Source organism: Molossus molossus, unplaced genomic scaffold (genome assembly GCF_014108415.1).
Source record: "Molossus molossus isolate mMolMol1 unplaced genomic scaffold, mMolMol1.p scaffold_m16_p_18, whole genome shotgun sequence".
Classification (NCBI taxonomy): Eukaryota; Metazoa; Chordata; class Mammalia; order Chiroptera; family Molossidae; genus Molossus; species Molossus molossus.
This window is the reverse complement of record NW_023425353.1, coordinates 36,020,138-36,043,908: the sequence shown is the minus strand read 5'-3', so window position 1 is coordinate 36,043,908 and position 23,771 is coordinate 36,020,138. Positions and strand designations below refer to the sequence as shown.

The 23,771-nt window shown below is 49.3% G+C and overlaps 1 protein-coding gene across 1 annotated transcript in view; it reads right to left on the bottom strand.

Moving 5' to 3' along the window:
• Positions 1–20,483, bottom strand: part of SLCO2A1 (solute carrier organic anion transporter family member 2A1) — a 78,074-nt gene extending 57,591 nt beyond the window's left edge. The window contains exon 1 of the mRNA XM_036267054.1: positions 20,388–20,483. Coding sequence (XP_036122947.1) covers positions 20,388–20,483 — 96 coding nt within the window. The remainder of the gene's footprint in view (positions 1–20,387) is intronic.
• Between the last annotated feature and the right edge of the window lie 3,288 nt (positions 20,484–23,771).

The window sequence follows — 23,771 nt, the reverse complement described above, 5'->3', positions numbered from 1 at the left end:
CAAAACTGGCCAGGGCTCTGCCTTCTTGGCTGGTGGCAAATTCTCACAAGTATCAGAGTCCATCTGCAGGCATTTCTCCACAGACCAGAGACTGTCTACTCACCAATTTTCCTAGACTCGATAAAGGTCAATGCTCTAGAGTGATGTGCTTTTATAGATTTTCCCAGATTCACTCTAAACCTGTGCCTGCTAGCATACATACCTGTATGTGTCCACCAGCGTACATACCCACCTGTAAGAGGCCCCCTTACCTTGCATGGCTGCCTCAGAGGCAGCAGCAGCCCGGCCACACTGAACTTGAGCTTGTTCCTTGAATGTATGCCTCTCGTCCAGGTTCCCACTGCTTGTGCAGGCTCCCTCTGCCCAGAACACTCTCCCGCCCCCTCCCTTGCCTCCTCGCCGTCCTGACTCCTCTGTCAAGCTCTGTTTGAACATCGCTTCTCTCCTTTTTAAAAAAGTTGATTGATTTTAGAGAGAGAGAAGAAAGGAGGAGGGGGAAAGGGGGAGACAAAGACATCAATTTGTTGGCCACTTATTTATGCATTCATTGGTTGATTCTTGTATATGCCCTGACTGGGGATCAAACCCACAACCTTGGCATATCAGGACCTCGCGCTAACCAGCTGAGCTACCTAGCAAAGCTTCCTGGTCCCTTATCTAGGCCACCCCCTTGCTGACACACTCCCACAGGAACCTGGGGGCCTCCTTCTCTAACATCATCACACCTGTGATTCCAGGGCAGACATGGTTATACGGGATCCACTCCCAAAGACTTGACTTAGTTCCAAACACACACAGCTCAAGACATCCTTCACTGGATGCTGTGTCTCCACACAGAATGCACCCACCTCTGGCAAAGATTCAGACACAATTTACAATTTCCTTGGCCGGCCAACTTTGACAGATTTTATTGGGCTGTGTGTGTGTGTGTGTGTGTGTGTGTGTGTGTGTGTGGTGGAGGGGGTGGTGCATTATTGCTAATTTTTCCTAGGAGGAACATTTAAACTATTGATATAAACAAATATTTATTAAATATCATTATGGGCCAAGCACATTCTAGGGGGCCCAGGGGTCAACAAGGCTGGAGCCCTCTGGAGGCACTGTGTTGATGGATGAGTCGTGTGTACACAATGATGGTAACTACTCTCCTCTCAAGGCAACATGGCAGATGCCAGCGGAGCAATACAAGTGGTGTGCTGGAGGCACTAGGACTATGAGGGTGGGCCCTGGCTTGTGTGGCTAAGTGGTTAGAGCTGCAGGTTCAATTCTGGTCAAGGGCACGTACCTTGGTTGCAGTTCGGTCCCTGGCCCTGGTTGGGGTTGTGCAGGAGGCCACCAATCGGTGTGTCTCTCTCACACTGACATTTCTCTCTCTTCCCCTCCCTCCCTTCCACTCTCTTTAAAAATATCAGTGGAACCCTGGCTGATTTGGCTCAGCAGTTAGAGTGTCGGCCCACGGACTAAAGAGTCGCAGGTTTGATTCTGGCCAGGGGCACGTGCCTCGGTTGCAGTTCAGTCCCCAGCCCTGGTTGTGTTGTGCAGGAGGCAACCAGTTGATGTGTCTTTTTTGCATCTCTCCCCACCCCCCCTTCCCTCACATTCTATCTGAAGATAAATGAAAAAAATGTCCTCAGGTGAGGATTAACAAAAAAGAGAGAATATAAAAGGGTGAGGAAGAGGGCCCTGAGAAAGTGAGACTGGAGATAGGTTTTTGAGTTTGAGGAGAATGTCAGAAAGGATAGAGGGAGTCCTGGCCAGGTAGCTCAGGTGATTAAGGCATCGTCCTGATACACCAAAGTTGCAGGTTCAATTCCTGATCAGGGCACATATAAGAATCAACCAATGAATGCATGAATAAATGGAGCAACAAATCCGTGTTTCTATCTATCTATCTCTCCCTTTCTCTTCCTTCTTCTCTCTAAAATCAATTAAACATTTTTTTAAATAAAAAAAAACATATAGAGGGAAAACGGAGTCCTCCCAGGCCCAGAAGACAAGACGAGGAATGGAAAAGTGGAAAAGCACAAGCATGATCAGGGCTCGAAAACTGGTCTGGGTAGTCTGCAAAGTTCTCGCTAAGAGAGAGGAGGAGCCCACAGCGAGAAGGAGGCTTAGTGCCCAAGGGGAATCACAGAATGTTCTCTGATTATTCATCACTAAAGATTTCTGAGCAGTGATAACGCACATCAGACATTTTTTAGAAAGGCTCATCTGTCAGAGGGTGAGAGCTGGAGGCAGGGAGGCCGAGGGAAGGTCTTGGGACGAGGTGGCAGTGAACCGGAGGACGTCGCTGGAGAGCGAACACCTGCAGACCAAGGAAAGAGGAGCAAGGAACTCAACAAACAGGGGAGCAGGGGAGTGGGGGGAGGCAAAGTCAGACTATGGGCTGGGGAAGACCCGAGTGAACGCCCAGGGAGCCATCCTTGGGTTCGAGGCTAACCAGCAGGTGCCTCTAGGAAAAGAGAGCCTCACTTCTGACAGCTACTCAACCCCCTGCCTGGGAGGAAAGGACCATATGGCATCCAAGAACCCATCCTCAAATTAAAATAGTGATTCAGGAGCTGCATCTGGGGGTCTGGAGATAAATCCCCTTTGGGCTTTCTGCAGTGTTACCTCTCTTTGAGCAAGACCACAGCGGCGGGAAGCTGCCTTGTCACTTTATCTTTGTTCCCTTTTCTTTCTGCTCCCTGAGGCCAGAGCCTCCTGCCTTAGAAACCACGCAGCTGCAAGTCACCCTCTTGTTGGGTGTACCTGAAGTGGAGCCCCAGGACACCCCCATGGAACTCCGCTTGCTAAATCTGCAGAAGAATCGGACACATAGGACGGTGACCAGCTCTCTGGAATGTCTGATGCTGACCTGAAAGATGAAGAATTTGGAGGCTGTTTGATTTCTAACAACACACATGATTCGGTCCATGTGGAGTCTTCTGTCTAGCCTTCAGATGGGCAGGAGTCTTCCCATGGACCCGCCCCGCCCTCACCCCAGGTGGGCAGCCTCATCAGGATGCAGGTGGTCAGGCCATGCTTGGTCTCCTGTGGTCCTCCCTAGCCAGCCTCTACTCCAGCTTCACTTTCTCCATCATTTCCACTTATTTCTGGACTTTTCCAGATAAAGCACTGCCTTCCGCACACTCCCCAACTGGGCATCAAACCCCAAACCCTGGTATGTGACCTGACCGGGAATAGAACTGGCAACACTTCAGTGCACAGGACGGCACTCAACTGAGAACCAATCCAGCCAGGCCCGAAGCCTTTACTGGAAACAGTGCAAATCCCAGGCTGACATGACAGAGGAAAGGAAACTGAGAGGTCAAGGCAGGAGGTCAAGCAAGGCATGCTAGCCTCCTTCCCATCAGAAAGCCATATTTAGATAAAAGAAACTGGGACATCCTTCCCTGGTACCCATGCCCTCTGGCACTCCCTACAGCCCAGGACTCCAGAGTGACAAGGGGAGTGAGCCCCAGTGACTTCCACCATAGCCGGGAGGGGTCATTCAGGGTGTCACGGTCTTCTCTGCACCACGTAATGCCAGTCCTGACCCAGGAAATGCGGGAAAGAGTGGGAGCAAGGTGGAAAGCAAGCCAATTTCTCACAACCCCTGTTTACCTACAGTATTTGGCTTTAAGCTATAAATATCAGTAGTAAGAACACCCCTGACCTCAACCTCTGAGCACATTTTCCGTCACCAAACTACCTGGGGAAAAAGCGGCTGACATGGAGCTCAGCAGAGCACACCAAGCCTGTGTGCCCAGAGAACCTCGGAGAGTCCCTGAATTCCAGCCTGCGGCCCTCGGAGCTCGTCCTGGCGAGAATGCTCTGCCCCCTGCATTCTCCCCGTCCCCCTTTCTGCTGGTCCAGAGGCAGGTCTCGGGGCCTGAGGTTCACAGCCCGTGGCTTGGCCCTAAGCCACATGCAGCAGGAAGCTCTGGGAGGCCTTCACTGGCCAGTCTAGGCTGCTCCCCAAAGTTCTTCCGTCAATCACAGGCTTCACATGAGTGACTCCCATTCCCTGGGAACCATTTCAGTTTAATATGACGATGCCCCAGCTTTAACAAATGTCTCAGAGACAAGGACATCACAGCCACCTCAGTGACCTCTGCATGTGAATCAGTGCCCCGATATACGCCTCACCTCAGAGCAGAGGTTCTCAAACTTCAGGGTGCATCAAAATTACCTAGAGGGCTTGTTTCAAACTGGGATGGGGCCCAAGAATCTGCATTTCTAACAAGCTCTCTTGTGATGCTGTTGCTGCTGGCAGGGGGACCACACTTTGGGACCATGCCTTAGGCTCAAGTAGGTTCTCCTAATCTCTACAGTAAGAGGATTTCCAGAGGGTGGGACAGATGCTGGTTGTTAATGAGCCTCAATTTGCATTTCTTTGCCTCACCTGGAAGGGGCTGAATCTCCGAGGGAGGGGCTGTTCCTTTTCCCCACAGCTCTGGGAAGGAGAAAGATGGCCACCGTCCTTTGTGGCTGCAACTCAGAAAAAACTCTGAGCACCCTCCAAATCCCGGGTGTCCCCACAGAGTTCCAGTCCAGTCCGCCCTCCCTCTGTCGTAGCCCCAGATGAGTGGCTGTAGCCAATTCAGTGCTCTGTCCCCGTCCTCTGCCCTGTCAAGCAGGTCTGGTATTTTATCCCCGAGGGCACTGCTCACAGCTAAGACCGCTGCTGTCCGTGGGCTCCCAGCCCGCCACCCTCTCGCGTCTCCACAGATCCTACCAGTGTCCCTGGGTATATGGTCCTGTCCTGCTGCTTTTCTGTTGCTTTTCCCCGACGATTTGTCTTTATTTTAGTTGTAATTCCCGCTTGGCCCTGGGAGATCATCTGCGTAGCTTCCATTCACTCCGCCGCCATTCTGGAATCCCGTTCTCCTAAACTCTAACCTAACCCTTCCAGACATCTCTCCTGGAGACAAGGCCCGATCTTCACCCCAAAAGAATGGAGTAAAACTGAGACAATCTCTGCCCTCTTTGACCATCTGCCCATTCTGGGCACAGGGTCTCCCTACTCAGTAAAGGCCGGGCTGCACTGACGGGGTAGGCTGAGAGCCCCCCACAACTAGCCCTGGCTGTGCACTTCCGTCCACCTCCCAACTCCACACTGCCTCACCTAGCGCTCAAGTGAGGGCAAGTGCAAGGGAATGTGGATCATCATTCACAGCTGGTTCGTTTGGCTGAGGCTTCTACCTGCAGGGTTCGAGACTGTTGAATGAAATCATCAATAAGATGATTCACATGAGGCAAGACTAGCTAAACAATTACTTACTGCCTCCCAGCTGCAGCCCTGTGAGCGTCAGACATGAGTTCACTCACTTTTCCAACACCACTGTCAATTCATGTCTGTAGCCCAGGGGCCTGTGAGCTCAGTAGAAGGTCGTAGAACAAATACTGGAAAGCAACATAAGGAAGGGGCTGGGTGATGTGCTGGGTGTCTGAGCCGTGTAGAAGGGAAGCGGACCCTGACCATGGGACTTTCAAACTCTGGGAAGGATTAGATGGCATGCCCCATTGCAGGTCTCCTAGCAGAAGCTCGCCTCTAAACACATCTTCCTTCCATCAGTGACTTCGGCAAAGCCCTCTGGTCCCTGCACCCCTCCTTTTGGGACTGTCTCTTGCCTAGTGGTGCACAGCTCTCTGGGAGCACTCCACGGGCTGCTGCCACATTTGGTCCCATACTTGTCCTTTGACCCTGGGACAATGCTCTTGATATGTCCATTTGGCTAGATTGCAGTTACCAATTATTCAGCCAAAGACTCATTTTGGTGTTGCTGTGGTAGGAGTTTGCAAATGTGATTTTAAAATATATATCATAGACCTGAGACTTCCGGTCAAGATGGCGGCGTAGGTAACCGCAGTATCACCTTCTCCCACAACCACATCAAAATTATAACTAAACTACAGAACAACCATCCTTCAGAACCACCTGAAATCGAGCTGAATGGAAGTCCTACAACTACGGAATTAAAGAAACAGCCACACCAAGACTGGTAGGAGGGGTGGAGGCGAGGACAGGCTGCTCCTACACCCACATGTCGCAGTAAAATAAGGAGGGTACCTCGGCTGGGAAGGTCCTCCCTGAGGAGTGAGGGGTCCCCATCCCACATCAGGCCCTCAGCTCAGGGTTTCAGTGCCAGGAAAGGAAGTTCCCATAACTTCTGGCTGTAAAAACCAGCAGGAATTGAGCCTGAGGGAGGCTGAATCTTCTAGAGTCCCAGGCAGTTCTTCTTGAATGGCCTGCACATGCACTTACTTGACTTGCTCCCTCTAAGCTTAGAGGGGAGGCAGCTTGAGGGGCACCAGAGACATACAGGGAAGAACTGAGTTGTTTGGCATTGGGGCAAGGGCTGGAGAGGCAGCTTTCTGCCAGACACACCAGTTGGTGGAGGCCGTTGATCCTTTGCTGAGCCTTTCCCCCATGGGAGCCATATCTGGGACTCCAGCAACCTGGCTCACACTGTTTGCTCTGCCCTGGTGATACCCTGAGGCCCTGCCCCACCCAACTTTCAGGCCCACCCGAGCTATTTCCAGTGACTTTACTATAGGATTGACCTTTTTTGGCTCCTGCTTCAAATTTTCCTAAATTCTCTCAAACAAGCAGCATCTGGCCACAGTGAGCCCCATACCTCTTGCTAAGTGGCCCCAGGCCTGGCACTAGAAGCAGCCAGCCTTGGTTCACAGCTTGGCTTTGCCTGGGCACCTCAAAGCCCAGCACAAAAAGCAGCCATCTGCAGATCGTTTTGTAGCTTATGTCTGGTGGCCCCAGGTAGAAAACACAGGCAGTGGCTGACCTTGCCTCAGAGCCAGCACATCCAGTGGACAGCTTTAGATCACATCAAAGCACCACCATCCAACTACCTCCACAAGTGATAGATTCAACGAGTGGCCTCAATGGGTACCAGAGGCCTGCTGAAGTAAGTCTTTGTGGTGGGCCCTTGCACAGCTGATTACCCAAGGTAGTAAGAGGTAGGTGGTCAGTGGGTACAGCCAGTCCTTGCAACTGATCAGCCAGAGAAAATCCCTCCCTTTGACGTGCCAACAGCAATCAAGACTCAATTATGACAGAAGGGTGTAAAGTTCACATGGGGGGTGCACCTCGAGGGCCCAGCTGGGGTGACCAGAGAGGCTGTGCCACTGGACCCTGCAGGATACCTACTATAATAGGCCACCCTGGGAAGCCTAGGAGACATAGCAACTCTACTTAATACATAGAAACAAACACAGGGAAGCAGCCAAAATGAAGAGACAAAAAAACATGTCCCAAATGAAAAAACAGAACAAAATTCCAGGAAAAGAAGTAAACAAAATGGAGATAAGCAATCTAACAGATGCAGAGTTAAAAAAAACTGGTTATAAGGATGCTCAAGAAACTTAGTGAGAATTTCAAAGAGCTTTGTGAAAATGTTAAGGAACTTAGTGAGGACCTTAAAAGCATAATAAAGGACCAGTCAGAAATTAAGGATGCACTAACTAAAATAAGAATAATTTACAGGGAATCAATAATAGAGCAGATGAAGACAAGAAGCAAACCATAGATTTGGAATATAAGGAAGCAAAAAACACCCAATCAGAACAGCAAAAAGAAAAAAGAATCTAAGAAAATGAGGATAGTATAAGGAGCCTTTGGGAGAACTTCAAGCATGCCAACATTTGCATCATGGGAGTACCAGAAGAAAAAGAGAGAGAGCAAGAAATTGAAAACCTATTTGAAAAAATAATGACAGAAAAATTCTCTAACTTGGTAAAGGAAACAGACATACAAGTCCAGAAAACAAAGAAAGTCTCAAAGAAGATGAACCCAAAGAGGCCCACACCAAGACACATCATCAAAATGCAAAAGGTTAAAGACAAAGAGAAAATCTTAAAAGCAGCAAGAGAAAAGCAGTTAGTTACCTACAATGGAGCTCCCATAAGACTGTCAGCCAATTTCTCAAAAGAAACTTTGCAGGCCAGAAGGGAGTGGAAAGAAATATTTAAAGTGATGAAAAGCAAGAACCTATACCCAAGATTATGCTATCCTGCAAAGCTATCATTTAGAATCAAAGGCCATATAAAGACTTTCCCAGATAAGAAAAAGCTAAAAGAGTTCATCACCACCAAACCAGTATTATATGAAATGTTGACAGGTCTTCTTAAAGAATAAGAACAAAAATATTGGAACAATAAAATGGCAATAAATACATATCTATCAACAATTGAATCTACAAACAAAATGAGCAAACAGAACAGATATAGACTCATAGATACAGAGAACTTTTTGTTGGTTGCCAGATGGGAGGAGCTGGGGGGATGGTTGAAAAAAGGTGAAGGAATTAAGAAGTATAAATTTGTTCTTAGACTGATGAACTGCAAAGGGAAGGGGGGAAGGGGAGGGAAGAGATAAGCCAAAGAACTTCTATGCATATATGCATAACCAATGGACATAGGCAATAGTGTGGGGAAGGCAGGGGGGGGGGGGGAGGAGAGACTTCTGTAATACATTCAACAATAAAGATAAGTTTAAAAGAAAAACAAAAAAACCTCCCAGCTCAGGACCAGACCCCAGGTAGCACTTAGCAGATGCTGTCCTAGCCTCTGTCCTCACTGCCTCCCCATCAGGCCCACTGTTCTTTTTTTTTTTTTAACTTATCTTTAAAAAAAATTTTTTTTGTTCCTGTTACAGATGTTTCTCTTTTTTCTCCCTTTGACACCCTCCTCCCAATCCCACCCCAACCCCAGCATTGTTGTCTATGACCATGGTTATGCATACATACATATAAATTCTGTGGTTTATCCCCCCCCCACCTTCTGAGGTTTGTCAATCTGTACCCTACTTCTACGTCTCTGGGTCTATTTTGTTCATCAGCTTGTTTTATTCATTATATTCCACAAATAAATGAGATCATTCAATGTTTGTCTTTCGTTTGTTTGTTTTTTTTTTGTTTTTTTGTGGTACGTGCCCCTAGCGGAAACCGAACCTGGGACTCTCTGGTCCGAAGGCTGACGCTCAACCGCTGAGCCAAACTGGCCAGGGCGCAATGTTTGTCTTTCTCTGACTGGTTTATTTTACTTAGGATAATACTCTCCGGGTCCCGCCATGTCTTCTCAAAGGATAAGAGATCTTTCTTTCTTTTAAAATTTTTTTTTCTTTATTGATTTCAGAGAGAGGAAGGGAGAGGGAGAGGGAGAGAGAGAAACATCGATTGGCTGCCTCCTGCAAGGCCCCCACTGGGAATTTGGCCCACAACCTGGGCATGTGTCCTGACCGGGAATCGAACAGGTGACCTCTTGGTGCATGGGTCAATACTCAACTAGTGAGCCACACCAGCAGGCCAAGATCTTTCTTTCTTACAGCTGCATAGTCTTCCATTGTGTATATGTACCACAGCTTTTATACCCACTCATCTACTGATGGACAATTGGGCTGTTTCCAGATCTTAGCTATTGTAAATAGTGCTGCTATGAACATAGGGGTACATATATTCTTTCCGATTGGTGTTTCAGGCTTCTTAGGGTATATGCCTAGAAGTGGGTCAAATGTCAGTTCAATTTTTAATTTTTTGAGGTAACACCATATTGTTTTCCACAGTGGCTGCACCAGTCTGCATTCCCACCAGCAGTGTGCTAGAGTCCCCTTTTCTCCACACCCTCGCCAACACTTGTTGTTTGAGGATTTGCTGATGGCGGCCATTCTGACAGGTCTGAAGTGATATCTCATAGTTTTAATTTGCATCTCTCTGATGATTAGTGACACTGAGCATTTTTTCATATGTCTCTTAGGCCCGCTCTTCTTACATGGCACAAAGCCAATCAGATACACTCACTTCCCTGAGATGTTTGACCAGTCCTTTGGGCCAGATCCCTAGTTCTGAGCCAGCCCCTGGGTGTGGGCACCAGACGAGCAGGGAGGGCTTCCTGGACACAAACACCTCTCACTCTTCCCAGAAAAGAAAATGGTCCATCTTTAAGAATTCAAGTATCATTCTCTGCCTTTCCTCCATCCCCAGGGAGCCACAAGACTCATATGTGATAATATATATCAGTGCAGTGGGCACAGTGATGGGCACTGCAGGGACTGGCCCTTCCAGATAACCCCATACCCCTGGCCGCCATCCTGGCCGCACCCTTGATCCATCCTCAGGGGCCTGGAGACCAGCCACCGCCCACTTTACATAGCACTCCCTATACCGCGATGGGGATCTCATTGCGCTCAGCCAAGGAGGGTGCGGGGGTAGTAGCCACAGGCATTAGGGCTTTTTAATTGGTAGATTTTTCCAATTATAAATACAGGACATGTTTATGGTAGAAAAATGGAAAACACAGAAAGTCACAAAGAAGAAAAACAAAACCATGTATAGGCTCCCAAAATAGAGAACTATCTCCATTTAGGTATCCTCTCTTCAAGTCTTCTCGTGACTTTTATGAATTTGGATCATCTCTACATATGTTGTCCATCCTGCCACCTCTGCTAATAATTAAAGAATGACGCCTTCCCTCAAGTTTAAGCTATTCTCAATAAAACTTTAAAAAATGGCCCTGGTCGGTTTGGCTCAGCAGTTAGAGTGCCGGCCGTGGACCGAAGAATTGCAGGTTCGATTCCGGTCAAGGGTACGTACCTCGGTTAGGGTTGTGTGGGAGGCAGCTGATCAACGTGTCTTTCACATCAATGTTTCTCTCTCTCTCTCTCTCTCTCTCCCCCCCTCCCCCTCTCCCCCTCCCCCTCTCTCCCTCTGTCTCTCCCTCCCTCTCTCCCACTCTGTCTGAAAAATAAATGGAAAAGTACCCTCAGGTGAGGATTTAAATAAAGACTTTAAAAAATGATTTGTAAATATTCCATTGATGGATGTCCCAGGGTCTACGTATTGACTCTCCAGTTGCTACATATACAAGTTGTGTCCTCATTCTAAGTTTCTGAGTGACGGAGTTACATGATAAACATTGTTCAGCTGACTGGGTTTCCATTTGTTCTTTCAGGAAGTGTTTCTAAGCCACTTGATTGTGGCCCTCAGCCCACACCGGGTCCCCGGTCTAAATGCTCATGTGCTATATCTCCGGAGTACTGGTCCAGCCTCCTGCCCACAGAGAGCAGGGCAGGTTTCAACTAGCATAGAAAAGACTGGCAAAAAGTCTGTGGTGCTGGGCCTGCCTTGGGATGTGGTGAGTTCCCCATCACAGGGGCTATGCAAGCAGAGGTAAGGACATCATCATAAAGAAGATGCCTGCCTCTTTGAGCAGATGAGCTTTCTAGTCACCTTCAATTCTGAAATTCAATCATTCTATAAGCCAGAAAGTGCCATCTGTCCAGAGCTCAGTTTTTCCATCGTGTGCATAGATTCTATATAATGAAAAGCTTAAGAGGCCACGGAAACCACGACGAGCAGTGAAGGCAGGACTGGGCGACAGGCCTCCCCGCACAAACAGGAGGGAAGTGGGCCCTGCTGCTCTGCCCACTTTCTTCTCGCCAGAAACCTCCAGCTTCTTCCTGCCCGGGATCCTGCAGGGGCATTCCCACGCCTGGGCACCATCCTGACTTCCTCCCTGCCTTCCCCACCACAGTCAGAGGGCGGAAGTCCATCCTTGTAAAATGTCACAGCAAACGAGTCAGTAGAGTGACCAACGCGTCCCACTCTGCCCAGAACTTTCCCAGTTTTAAAACAGAAAGTCCTGTGTCCCAGGAACCCCTCCGTCCTGGGCAAAACGGGGCAGTTGGTGTCGCGGGGAAGCAGGGAACTTAGAGGCAATTGCTTCTTGGAAGCTTGGGAGCCTCCCAGGGAGCCAAGTGCCAACAGTGACACCTGGCAAAGAGCCTCACACGGGAGACACGCGGTAAAGGCTTAGGCATGAGTGAGGCCCGGGCTCAGCACCGACGCTCAGCTCCCAGCCACTTCTCTCAAATGCACTGTGACTCAGAGGCAGAGCAGAAAGATTTCAAAAGGACCTGAGGCACCAGGCATCTATGACTTGAAAAACAGATTGAGAAAGTGGTCAGTTGAACCCTATCTTGCGATCTCTGGGGCAGGCAATAGGCAGGAGAAATGACTCTGAAGCCTGCTGTCCTCCCTGCTTCTCCCTCTGCCGCCGCCCCTTTCCCCAGCCCCCCAGGGCCCTCCCCGTGTTCTCTAGGCTGCTCTTCTCCTGGACTGTCCCACAGGGCGCAGCCCAGACATTGTGTGACATCCACACCCCGTATCTGTCCCACTTAAACTTTCTAGGTACCCGTTCCCTCTGCGCCCAGCGAGCTGGCTGGGAGAACTAACCGGATGAACTAGTTCTGACCTGCAGGCTGCCTGAGTTGTGTTTCCTGAACTCGGTCTGCTCCACCCGGGAGCCGAGAGCTACACGCACAGCCTTCTGAAGCATCGGTGTGACTCCAACATTTGAGGGAAGCACACAGATATTGTGGGAAAAATATAACATTTACTTGACTTTAAGATAAAACATATAATATCATGGAAATGTGATACTCATGGTTCGTTAAAAGGCATCTCTAGGAACCTCTCTTTGTTCCCTTGTCCTACCCCTGGGTGGAAACTGGTTCACTCCCTCCTAGAATTCAGGGCATGGTGTGGGATTTAGGCCACACTTCCCAAGGGTGTTGGATGAAGCATCGTTTAGAACATTAATAGGTTTTACTGAGGTTTGGGTAAACAAAATGAGACTTGTGACTAGGACTCCTGGGTTTCTACAGGACTCAGGTGCGCACTCTAAGCAAGGGTTGGTTTGCCTACATTTCTAGAGGCAGTGGGGACAGCCCTGTGGGGCTCAGTGCCAATGCTGACCAGACCGAATGTCCCAAAGGTCACAAATCTTGGGCTGGTGCCCCAGCTGTGTCAGAGCCTCCAGTATTTCCCCCTGGGCATCCTTAACATTCCCAGGAAGAGAGCTCAGCTCAGAGAGAGGGCTGCCCACGGGAGAGTATCATCCCATCCTTCAACCCTGCGGTGGAGTCTGAGATGCGTGCTTTGGGTTCATTCCCACCCCTGATCAAATTTAATCCATCCTAAACAGTAAGACACACCCAGGGACTCAAGGTCCTTAAACCGAGAGCAAGAGCTGGAGATTGATCAAAGACAACCTAGCCAGCCAGCACCTTCGCCTTTCGCCAGGTTTCAGAGCAGGCAGGACTCCCAGCCAAGCCCAGACCCAACTGGCCCTGATCCTAGTCTCATCTCAATCAGCAACGGAACAGCAACGAGATGAGAATCTGAGAACACAAAAGGCCGTCAGAGATCACTGAGTGCAGGCCCAAATGTTCAGGGACTAGGGATCACAGAACTGAGAGGCATTCAGGGGCCCTGGGAAGAAGAGATGTGGGGAGTGATAAGACCCCGGGTGGGAACTCCTGCTTTGCCACTTGCTGGATACGTGGTCTTGGAAGAGCCCCGATGTCCTCAAGTGCGAAATGAATTTGCTGATACCTCCCTCACAGGGCTGTTGTATAAAATAAGTTTAGGAACATAGACTTAAAATTCAAGTTCAAGGAAAAAGATAACCACTCAGCAAAGGTCAGAAGTAAAGCACATACATGTGTAAAAGCCCATCCGGTTACTAAAAATGAGCTTTAAATCTGTCCTTAAATCTTCCTAAAAGGCAGAGTAGACGAGAAACGGAATGGCTTATAAACTTTGGCATCCATAAGATGCACATATACCACTACAGAGTAAAAACCAAGACTTTTACTTGATTTCAAGACTTGCTGTCTAGGCAGAGATACACACAGTGAAACAGAATGGACAGCCCACAATAGACTTACACAGTAAGGCCAACTGATTTTCAACAAAGTTGCAAAGGTAACTATAAAGAATGGTTAATCTTTGCAACAAATGGTGCAGGAGTAATTTGATAACCGTAGGCAAAATAAATAAATAAATAATAACCTTGACTTAAACCTTAAACCTCTATAAAAATTAATTTGAAGTGAATCATAGATTTAAATGCAAAATTAGAAAACTTTTAGTGAAAACCTTCAGAGACTAGGGTTCAGTGAGGAGTTGTTATACATCACACCAAAAGCAGGATCCAGAATAGTCTAAAAAATGATGAATTAGACTTCATCTGCATCAAAAATCTTTTTTTTTCTCTGTGAAAGACCTTGTAAGAGGATGAAAAGCTACCGACTGGGAAAAAATATTTGCAAGCCACAAGCCCAACAAAGGACTCGTATCTTGTAAGTATAAAATAGAACTCTCAAAAACAATAGTAAAATAAAAACACCAATTAGAAAATGAACAAAATAATATGGGCAGACATTTGAATGAAGAGGATATACACATGGCAAATAAATACATGAAAAGATGTTCAGCATCACTCGCCATTAGGGACATGCACATCGAGACCACGATGAGATATTTCTACACATCTACGTATTAAATGGCTAAAATAAAAAGTAGTGACAACGCCAAATGCTGGCAAGAATATAGAGAAACTGGATCTCTCATACATGGCTAAAAATGTAAATGTAAAATGATATAGCCACTCTGAAAATCGTTTGGCAGTTTCTTTAAAAAAAAAATCAACATGCAACTACCCAAGACCCAGCAAATACACTTTTAGACATTCATACCACAGCAATGAAAATGTATGCCCACACAAAAACCTGCACATGGCTGTTCAAATCAGCTTAATTCGTAATAGCCCCAAACTGGAAACAACCCAGATGCCCTTCAGTAGGTGACTGGATAGACAAACCACAGTACATCCATGGAACACTACTCAGCAATAAGAAGGCTCGAACTGCTGATACACGCAACAACCTGGATGGACCTCAGGGGCCTTGTGCTGAATGAAAAAAAGCCAATTTCAAAAGGTCACACATTGTATGAGTCCATTTATATAACATTCTCCAAATGACAAAATTATAGCCATGGAGAACAGATTAGTGGTTGTGAGGCATTAGGGATGGTAGTTGAAAGGGGTGGGCATGACTATAAAGGGGATCTCTGTGGTGATCGCATAGTTCTGTGTCTTAAAGTAGCAGGGCAGTGGTTCCATGAATCTATACATTTGATAAAACGGCATGAACTCTACATATATATTACAGCCGTGTCTAGTTCCTGCTTTCGGTATTATACCACAGTCCGTGTCTGATGGAACCAGTGGGAGGAACTGGGTGAAAGGTACACCCAGTACTATTTTTTTCTATAAATATATAATTGTTTCAAAATAAGTTTTTTTAAAACCTCAAAAAAGTACATCCAGCTTTGTCTGGTTCTAAGAACCCAGCTTTCTCCCATGGTTCCTCATAAGGGGACCAAGTATTGTAGTGACAGCCCACCTGTGCTGGCCCTGTGGGGCGCAGACAAGCATAAAATCACACAGCTATCTCTTCACCTCCTTCCTCAACATAAACAGAGTACAATGCCCAAGGACAAGTCAGCGAACTTGCAAAGTAGAATGAGGGCCAAACTAGCCCAGTCCCATGCAAGATCCTGGGATGAACCCATTCGCCCCAGAACACCCCTGGCTACTCAGCTCCTCCACAACCATCTCTTGGGCTTTGGCACATGACTGGGGCTCTCTGCAGGCCAGTGTCTTCACAGGCAGAGAAGGGGATAAAATCAGGACAGGAGGTGGTTAAAACCATAGAAGAGGATAAAACCAAGCAAGGATGTGAAGAGGGAAAACAAGGAGAGGTGGTGCCTGGACTGGGGGGCCACCCAGCTCCCTCTGCATGGAAAATGACCTATTCCACAAGCAGAGCAGAAGAAAGTGAGGGGAAGCTGCATTCCCATCCCCACATCCCCACATCTGGGCCTCCCAGAATGGAAGGAGAAGTGGGCACCGTCACAGACAAAGGAGAATGCTCAGAGAAAATGAGCTGCCTAGGTTATGAGACCCAAATTGCTCTTGCAACTGTTCTGTGGGAGCGCAGGTCACAAATTCATCACCAGGAGAGCAAATGAAAGCTAAGAGGTGCTGGGAGCATCGTGACAGGAGGAAGGGGTCTGAGTGACCTGCGACCCCCACCCCACCCATGCCCATTGTTCTCTTTGCCCACCCCTTCAAGTGGGGCAAGGCTGAGACACATTCCAGGAAAACTGAATACATGCTGACCTCAGAGTCAGAAAAACACCACCCCTGGGAGGAGAGGACACAACTTAACCCATGGGGTCACTTAAGGAATTCTTTGGCCCTGGGCATTCTATTGAATCTGTTTTTCTGAGTACAAGTTACAGGTTGCTGGGAGATAGCACTTTCCTCTGGACCTCAGGGACCTCAGGAAGCTATGGACACAGGTCAGGAAAAGTACCTCTCTTTCACTTTTGGGCCTCCCTCCCAGGTCAGAGGTCACCGGGGCTATTCCGGCCAGATTTGTCTATTCCTTTCTTCCCACTGCTCTCCCCAGCCCTCCACCCCGCAGGACAGGATGTTCCCCACTCACTGGCTGCACAGTCTCACTGCACCGGGGCCCTGGGCGAGTAAGTGCCTGAAATGTGGGCGCCAGTCACAAACCCACCACTCCTTTGACAAGATAACCTCCACTTGGCCCCAGAAACTTCATTTTAAGGAGAAACAGATCTCTGTGAGGCTGCCAGGATAAGTCAGCCACGAAGCCTCCCTCTTCTCTCCCCCACCTCACCCCCATAGTCACTGAATGAACTGTTTTTAATTCAGAGTTTTAGAGTCCTGGATGCCAAGCTGCTCCCTCTGGCAGTGACTGGTGAGTATGTCCACTACTTAAGAATCTTGTAAGCCAGACACAATAGAGACTCTCTAGATTAAACGCCATTGTATTTACTCCTGTGAAAGGAGGTAGGAAAAAACTCTCACCACTAGAGTGAGAGTTGCCTGGCTCCTTAGATGAGCGTTATGAAGAATGAAAGGGGCCGGCTAGTGTGGCTCAGTGGTTGAGCATTGACCCATGCACCAGGAGGTCGCTGGTTTGATTCCCAGTCAGGGCACATGCCTAGGGTGCAGGCCAAATCCCCAGTGGGGCGTATGCAGGAGGCAGCCAATTGATGTTCTCTCTCATCAATGTTTCTATCGATCTCTCCCTCTCTCTTTCTTTCTCCCTAAAAATAAATAAAGAACAAAATTAAGAAAAAAAAAAAAAAAGAATGAAAGGGTATGAGCCTGTTAGTGACTGGGAGTAGCCATGCCTCCAGCCACTGCAGGCCCCGGGTCACAGCCAGGATGTGCGTGGGTCACCAGGGCCTGGAGAAAGCCTGACCATTGGGAACAAATACACCCATGGTATCCCCACATGCTAGCTCAAGTTGGGCAGCACTGTGTGATGGTGAGGGCCAGGATGTATAGCCCTTAGGGTCTCTGACTCTGGAGCCTCATATGTGGTTCCTCTATACTCCCCACTTTCTGGCTCTGTCTCCATGTAAAAGGGACCAACCTCACCAAGCCTTGTTTTTCTCATCATTAATGGGGGCAGTAACAGAATCTACTTGAGAGTGTTGTAATGAGGATTAAATACGGATAAAATACTTGCATAGTTTCTGGTACATTCAGACAGCTCCTTTACTGTTAGCTATTACTATCATTTTGGACATTAGTGTTATTAACTGTAGTTTTTCTTAACTATTAACTGTAATTAGTGGAACACTAGATCCTCAATGATGATGAATGGGCAGTCCTCTTTGAGGCAAGAACTAGCCTCACATGGATGCCAATCCCAGAGAACCCAGCATGGCTCACCAAGCCCTTCCCTATGCTTCATCCTTCATCATCCTTACGAAGTCCCATGAGGTAGGAATTGCTCATATTACCTAGTGTTTTCATGTAAGGACTCTTGAGGCCCAGGACAGGTGAGAAATGCATCCCTGTGTCACTCAGTCAGTAAAGGCTGAGTCCCCTGACTTCATCCCCTTCCCCTAAACCTTATGGTATGTGGGCTTTTGCAAGAATGTCATAAAGTCCCATGGTTAATCTGTCCCAGCATCAAAAAACCTAGAAAAAGGATGGGTTCTCAGGTTGGGTGTCCCCTGCCCCCCATGCCACACATATCACAAGAAGTGGGACCCATACCCCACTGAGAGGGTGTAGGGCAGTCACCCAACCTCTCATAAGGAGGAGAAAATCTACCATCAAATAGAAAAGCCCCCAGATGGCCAGTAACATCCCCTGGAAGAAAAGGCTTAAGTAGATTTAACTAACGAAATACCAGGCCCCATATTGACCCTGAGATATCCAACCGTGTACCTGGTGTCAGGCTAATAAGTGAAGCTAAGCAGAATTCTCGCCAAACTCTGATCTCAGAATTACTATGGAGCAACAGAGGCAATAATTAAGAAAATCTGGTTTTTAGAGTTAAGGAAAACTCTCAACTGGTATGAGACTTTAGGAGGCCAACTGGCCCGGACCCAGGCCTCAGGCACGTGCGGCTCAATCATCAGCATGTGATAAATGGTCTTATTTTTACAGATCTTCAAAGAAACTGTTGCCACACACACATTTATTTCAGGGACTCTGGGAGGGTCTAAGTGGATCACTCTCATTTGGGGTTAACCTTGCTGTCAGGAATCTGTTCTGGAACAAGTCGTCCTTCCTGCCCTTCATGGTGAACATAGCGGAAGTTGCCCCCACCCTGGCTCCCTCCTGAGACCCTCTCTTTTCAGACCACCCAACCATTTCCCTCATTATTTCCTCCCAATTCCTAAGTTATAAACACCAAAATTTCTGTTGAAACATCTCCAAGACTTTTTTTTTTTAAATCCTCACCCGAGGATATGTTTGCATCCATCTTCAGATAGAGCGGGAGGGAGAGAAAGAGGAAGAGAGAGAGAAACATCTATGTGAGAGAAACACATCGAGTGGTTGCCACCCACTCGACCCCAACCAGGGCCGGGGACAAACTGCAACCAAGGTTCGTGCCCTTAGCAGGAACCGAACCCGGGTCTCTCTGGTTTGCGGGCCAATGCTCTAACCGCTGAGTAAAACTGGACAGGGCTCCAAGACACTTTTAAATGGTGGGACCCAAACCACACAGTGTTTTTTCTCCTACAGGTATGGCCAAAAGAGAGGTGATTTAAAGATTATCTTAAATTATCTCATAATTTCCCTGGCGGGTTTGGCTCAGGGTTTAGAGGGTCGGCCTGCAGTCCAGAGAGACCTGGGTTTGGTTCCTGCTAAGGGCACGTACCTCAGTTGCAGTGTGTCCCGGTCCTGGTTGGGTCGTGCGGGTGGCAGCCACTCAATGTGTCCCTTTCACGTCGATGTTTCTCTCTCGCTCTCTCCCTCCCACTCTATCTGAACAAAATATGAAAGGATGTCCTCAGGTGAGGATAAAAAAAATTAAAAATTATCTCATAATTTCTGTGTCTTATTTACATCCAACCATGGCATCCATTCAGCCTTTATAGTGTGTGGTGTGGGGAGAAAGCAGAAGCAGGAGTAAGAATCCAGATCCACTGCCAGCAATATGAGTAAGTATATTGGTGAGATCCACTGTGACCTCCAGATCCCTTTCTGTTGGACACTCACATCTGGGTTCTCCTTAGTTGCACCACTGGAGGCTTTAACTAGCTCCATCTGATTGCATGGTTGTCTGAAACAGTGGCTCTGCAACATAATCCCCACCCTGGCACCAAGGAGCCCCAATGTGGGCTCTGCAACCTCCCCATTCTCACCAGCTGTGCCCACTCAGGAGATGCATTCTCAGTTGCTTTGGCCGGCCAGACCCCAGACCAGGAAAAAAGCCTGAGCATGGATTCCACCATTCTGGGTCCTCCTTCACATGTGAGGGAGTGGAAAGCATTCCTGACCCCCTGGAGAAGAGTGTCCTCACCATACAGCTGCCTCCACCCCATCTTCTCTTCATCTATTCCCCAGAACTTGTCTAGTGCTACTGAACAGACAGTGAGAACCCACTGCTTTCCTGGGGCCATTCCCAGACCTGGAGAGCTGGCTCCAGCGCACAGGCTTGAGAGCCATCCTGGGGGAATCCTGAACGCTGCAGGCAGGGTAAGGTAGCACAGCCTCCCGGTGCTGCCCTTAGGGAAGAGGAGACTATCCCTTCCCACCCACCGCAGATGAGCTGGGCTTTCTCCTCCACCTCAGAAGGACCAGTCTTCCCTACAGGGCGCCAGACCTGGGCACCTCCAAGCACACCCCATTAAGGAAATAACTGCTTGCGGGAGGTCGACAAAAGTGCCCCGAGAGATGTTCTTTTTCAGTCCAAGAACAGAATGCTCCCTGGGCTAGTGCCAGGACTATCTGAATAGAGTTGTCCCGATAAGCAGGTATTTTCATTGTCCTGTTTCTTACACTGCCGAGGGCGTGTGAGCGCGCGCACTCAGCACGCGTTCGCCCGTCCAGGCGCCCCTCGCCCGCTGTGCCAGGTCCAGGTGCCGGCGATGCGTCCGGAGCGCGGCACCGAGGGCGGAGCAGGTAGCCCCGACGCCTCCAGAACCTCCTGGGCTCCGCGAAAGTTGCACCCGGCGCGGCTCGGGGTCTCCGCTCACCTTAATGTTGTTGAAGATGGAGCGCGGACAGCGGCCGGCTGAGCCCGAGGAGGCGCCGCCGCCCTGTCGCGCACCGGGCCTGGGCAGGAACCCCATGGTGGCGGGCAAAGCGGGGCGGGAGCGGTGCCGGACGACAGCAGCGCAGGGCGGCGTCCCCTCTGCCCTGTGCAGGCGGCGGCAGGGGCCTGGGCGGGAGGCCGGAGAGCGAGGGCTGGGCGGCGGGCTCTGGGTGGCGCGCGGCGGCGGTGGCCGGGGGAGACACGCAGCGCGGGGACTGGGCGAGAGAGCGCGCGCCCAGAAGTTTTATAAGTGGCCGCCGCGCCGCCGATGATGAAACGCGCCCTCCCTCCTCCCTCTTCAACTCGCGAGTCCAAGGCGCTTGGAGCCCCCGCCCCGCTGCTGCCCCCACGGACAGGTGTGGCGCGGCCGCCGCGCTTGACTTCGTTCCCGCCCGGGATGTGTCTGCCGCTGGGGTTCGGCTGGGACCCGTGGGGCTTGAACGCCTCCAGAGAAGGTCTTGCCTGCCGGGAGGGGGTTGAGGGTGTGGCGGGCCCAGGGGAAGGGAGGTGGTAGTGGCCGGAGGGGGGCCAGTCGCTTTAAGAGGGTGGGGTCGCCGGGGGGTGGGTGCAGAGGGAGCTCGCTGGCTGGCGGGATACTGAAGGGGACTGGAGAAGGGGTCGGCAGGACTACGGGGGCAGGAAGAGGCAGGAGAGGGACCGAGGGGTTCTGGAAGGCCCCCGGGAGCCAGGGGTGTTGAAGGAGAGCCGGGGTTTCTGGAGGGAGGGGAGCCCCCCGCCCCCTCCCGACGCACTTGGGGAGATTTACTGAGCCAGTCTCTGCTTGTTTGCACTCGCTGAAAGAAAACCTGGACTCTCAGTTCCGGTGATGGCTCTGAGACTCGCTGGGGTTCTGTTTGTGTCAAGGACTGATTTATATTTAAACTGTTCTTTGCACTGGAGAAGGGGGCCGGTAACAAGGTGGAGAAGTGGGGGCCGCCTCGGGCTGGGCCGAGCCCTCTGGACCTGAGCCAAGGTAAACTGCAGACGCTGTCAAGTGTCAGCTTGGCTGGGTTGGCCTAGAGTACTTCGGGGAAGATGGGGAGAGGGGGTGGCTGGGCAAACACGCACCCCACTGACCTCCTTCCCAGGACTGGACTATAACAGTGGCTTTATTTGTTTTCCTAAGACATTTTCCAACTAGGATTCCCAGTGCAGTGAAGAGAAAGGTGAGGCTTTTCAAGAGAAAAATAAGAAAGTTCTATCAAAAGCAGCTGCAGTAAGAAACCCAGTTCTGCATGTATTTTTCCAGCTCCCTAATTCTGGTAGTCCCCTGCAGAACTGACCTCTGCAAGCCTACTCCCCTCTCAGAAAAAGCCTGAGCCCACCCCCAGTACCCAGAAAGCTCTAGCTACAACAAAGGCCACCACATGGAAGGACCACACAGGTTTCTTATTTCCATCCAAGGCCTGATAACTTTCTGGGCATGGTCTGGTTTCTCCTAGCTGCTATCCACCATGCTGTTCTGTCCTGAGGTCCAAGGACCCTAGGACACACAGCAGCATGCAGTGCTAAGGAAAAGCCATTGGACAGTGGGTGGCCTCTGGCCATTTTACCCACCCACAGAGTGCAGGGCATCCAGAGAGGCTCTCCTGAGCCCTGCACCAGCCCCAGAGCCAGAGCAGACATGAGACTCCAGGTCACCAGTCTGCCCTCTTAGAGAACTTGGAACACAAGGATGGCTGCCACCATGAAGCACTCAGAGTGCTGGGCACTGGGCTGTGACACCCATGGTAAGTTGTGCCAGGCATTCTGCTGGGCATCTATATTGTGATTCCACAGAACCCCATCATTAGCTCAACAGTTGTAGGTGCTATTACAATCTGGATTTTACAGGGGACAATGCTAGGGAAGTCAACTAAAAAAAAAAAAGTGATTGAAAGATACACAGCTACTAAGTGATGGACCTGGAACTTGAACCCAGCTTTGACTTCAAAGCCCAAACTTCAGCACTATGCCCTTTGAAAAGTTATCTATTCCAGCAGCTTCATTTCACAAGTGAAACCAAGCGGAGAACAGAGAAGGCCAAGGTCACAGGCACATTACAGTTGCCATGTTTGGCGCCTCTTCTTCAAACCCCAAAGCCTTGCTAGGGCCCTCTGATCAAATCCCAGACCAGGGCAGCTTCTTCATCCCTCAATTCGTCCTGCTCCATTAACCTTGTCTTCTTCCTGCTGTCAAGACGAGCATCATCTTCAAGGGAAGGCCAACTCAAAAATGCTCACAGATGGTTATCTACCTTCATCTGGCTTTATTTTATTAGGTAGAGTTCAACTAAATGTAATGGAAATCTAACCGAAGTGGCTTCAGTGAGATTTATTTGTCTCTCATAATAAGAAGTCCTTCTAGTAGATAGTCTAGGGTGGTCATGACTGAGGTCCCTTCATGATTCCGTAGTGTATGGCTCTCATTCTCACCACTGGCTCATCATCCCAAAGTAGCTGCTCCACCTCCAGCCTCCTCTCCTAACTACATGAAGGAAGTAAAAGAAAAGGGCTGTGCTCATGTCAGGAAGCAGCTCTCTCCCAAGCATGCTTAGCTGCTTTTCATTAAGTCTTATTGGCCCAAAATGGGTCACATGGCTTCCCTCTGCGAAGGAGGCTAAGGAACGTAGCTAACAGTATTGATGCCTCCTGAACAAAAGTGGAGCTCTATTGGGGAAAAAGTAGAAAGTAAGTATATTGTGTTTTCAATTTTCAGGGTCTGCACCTAGAGTAACTCATTTCCCTCAAAGTACCTCAGAGTCTGCTTCCAAAACCCTTCCCAGATCCTTTGATTTCAGCAAGTATTTCTTAGCACTGTAGAAAAACAAACCACAAGGACAGTCGCTGACTTAAAAAACTCCATGGTCTCAGGTGGGGAGTGAGAAGAGAAAGCATGGGTGTGGTGTAGACAGAGTTGTACCCAGCTGCTATGGCAACACAGAAGAGGGGCCCTAACTCATTCTGGGGCAGGAGGAAGTGACTCTCAAGCTGAGCCCTAAGGACTGGAAGGATTGGGAGGAACGGGGTGAAGGAAGGTAAATCTGCTCCATGGTTTCAGTCTGGTTGGGGCACGAGACCCAGGGACAGTGGGAATGTGTGCGGTGAAGAGGCTGGAATACTGAGTGTCATGCTGTCAAGTGTACGCAGTGGTGAGCCATTAAAGGCTTCTGAACAGGCTGGTGGCTTGACCTGATTTGCATTTATTTCACAGAGACCTCTCTGGCATTTGGGTTAAAGTGCAAAGGGGCAGTCTGTGGAAGGAAACCCAGAAGCAAAGATGAAGGACTGTTCTGTAGCAGGGAAGGAGAAGAAGGTGCTGAGATGTTGAAAGGAGAGGACATCCA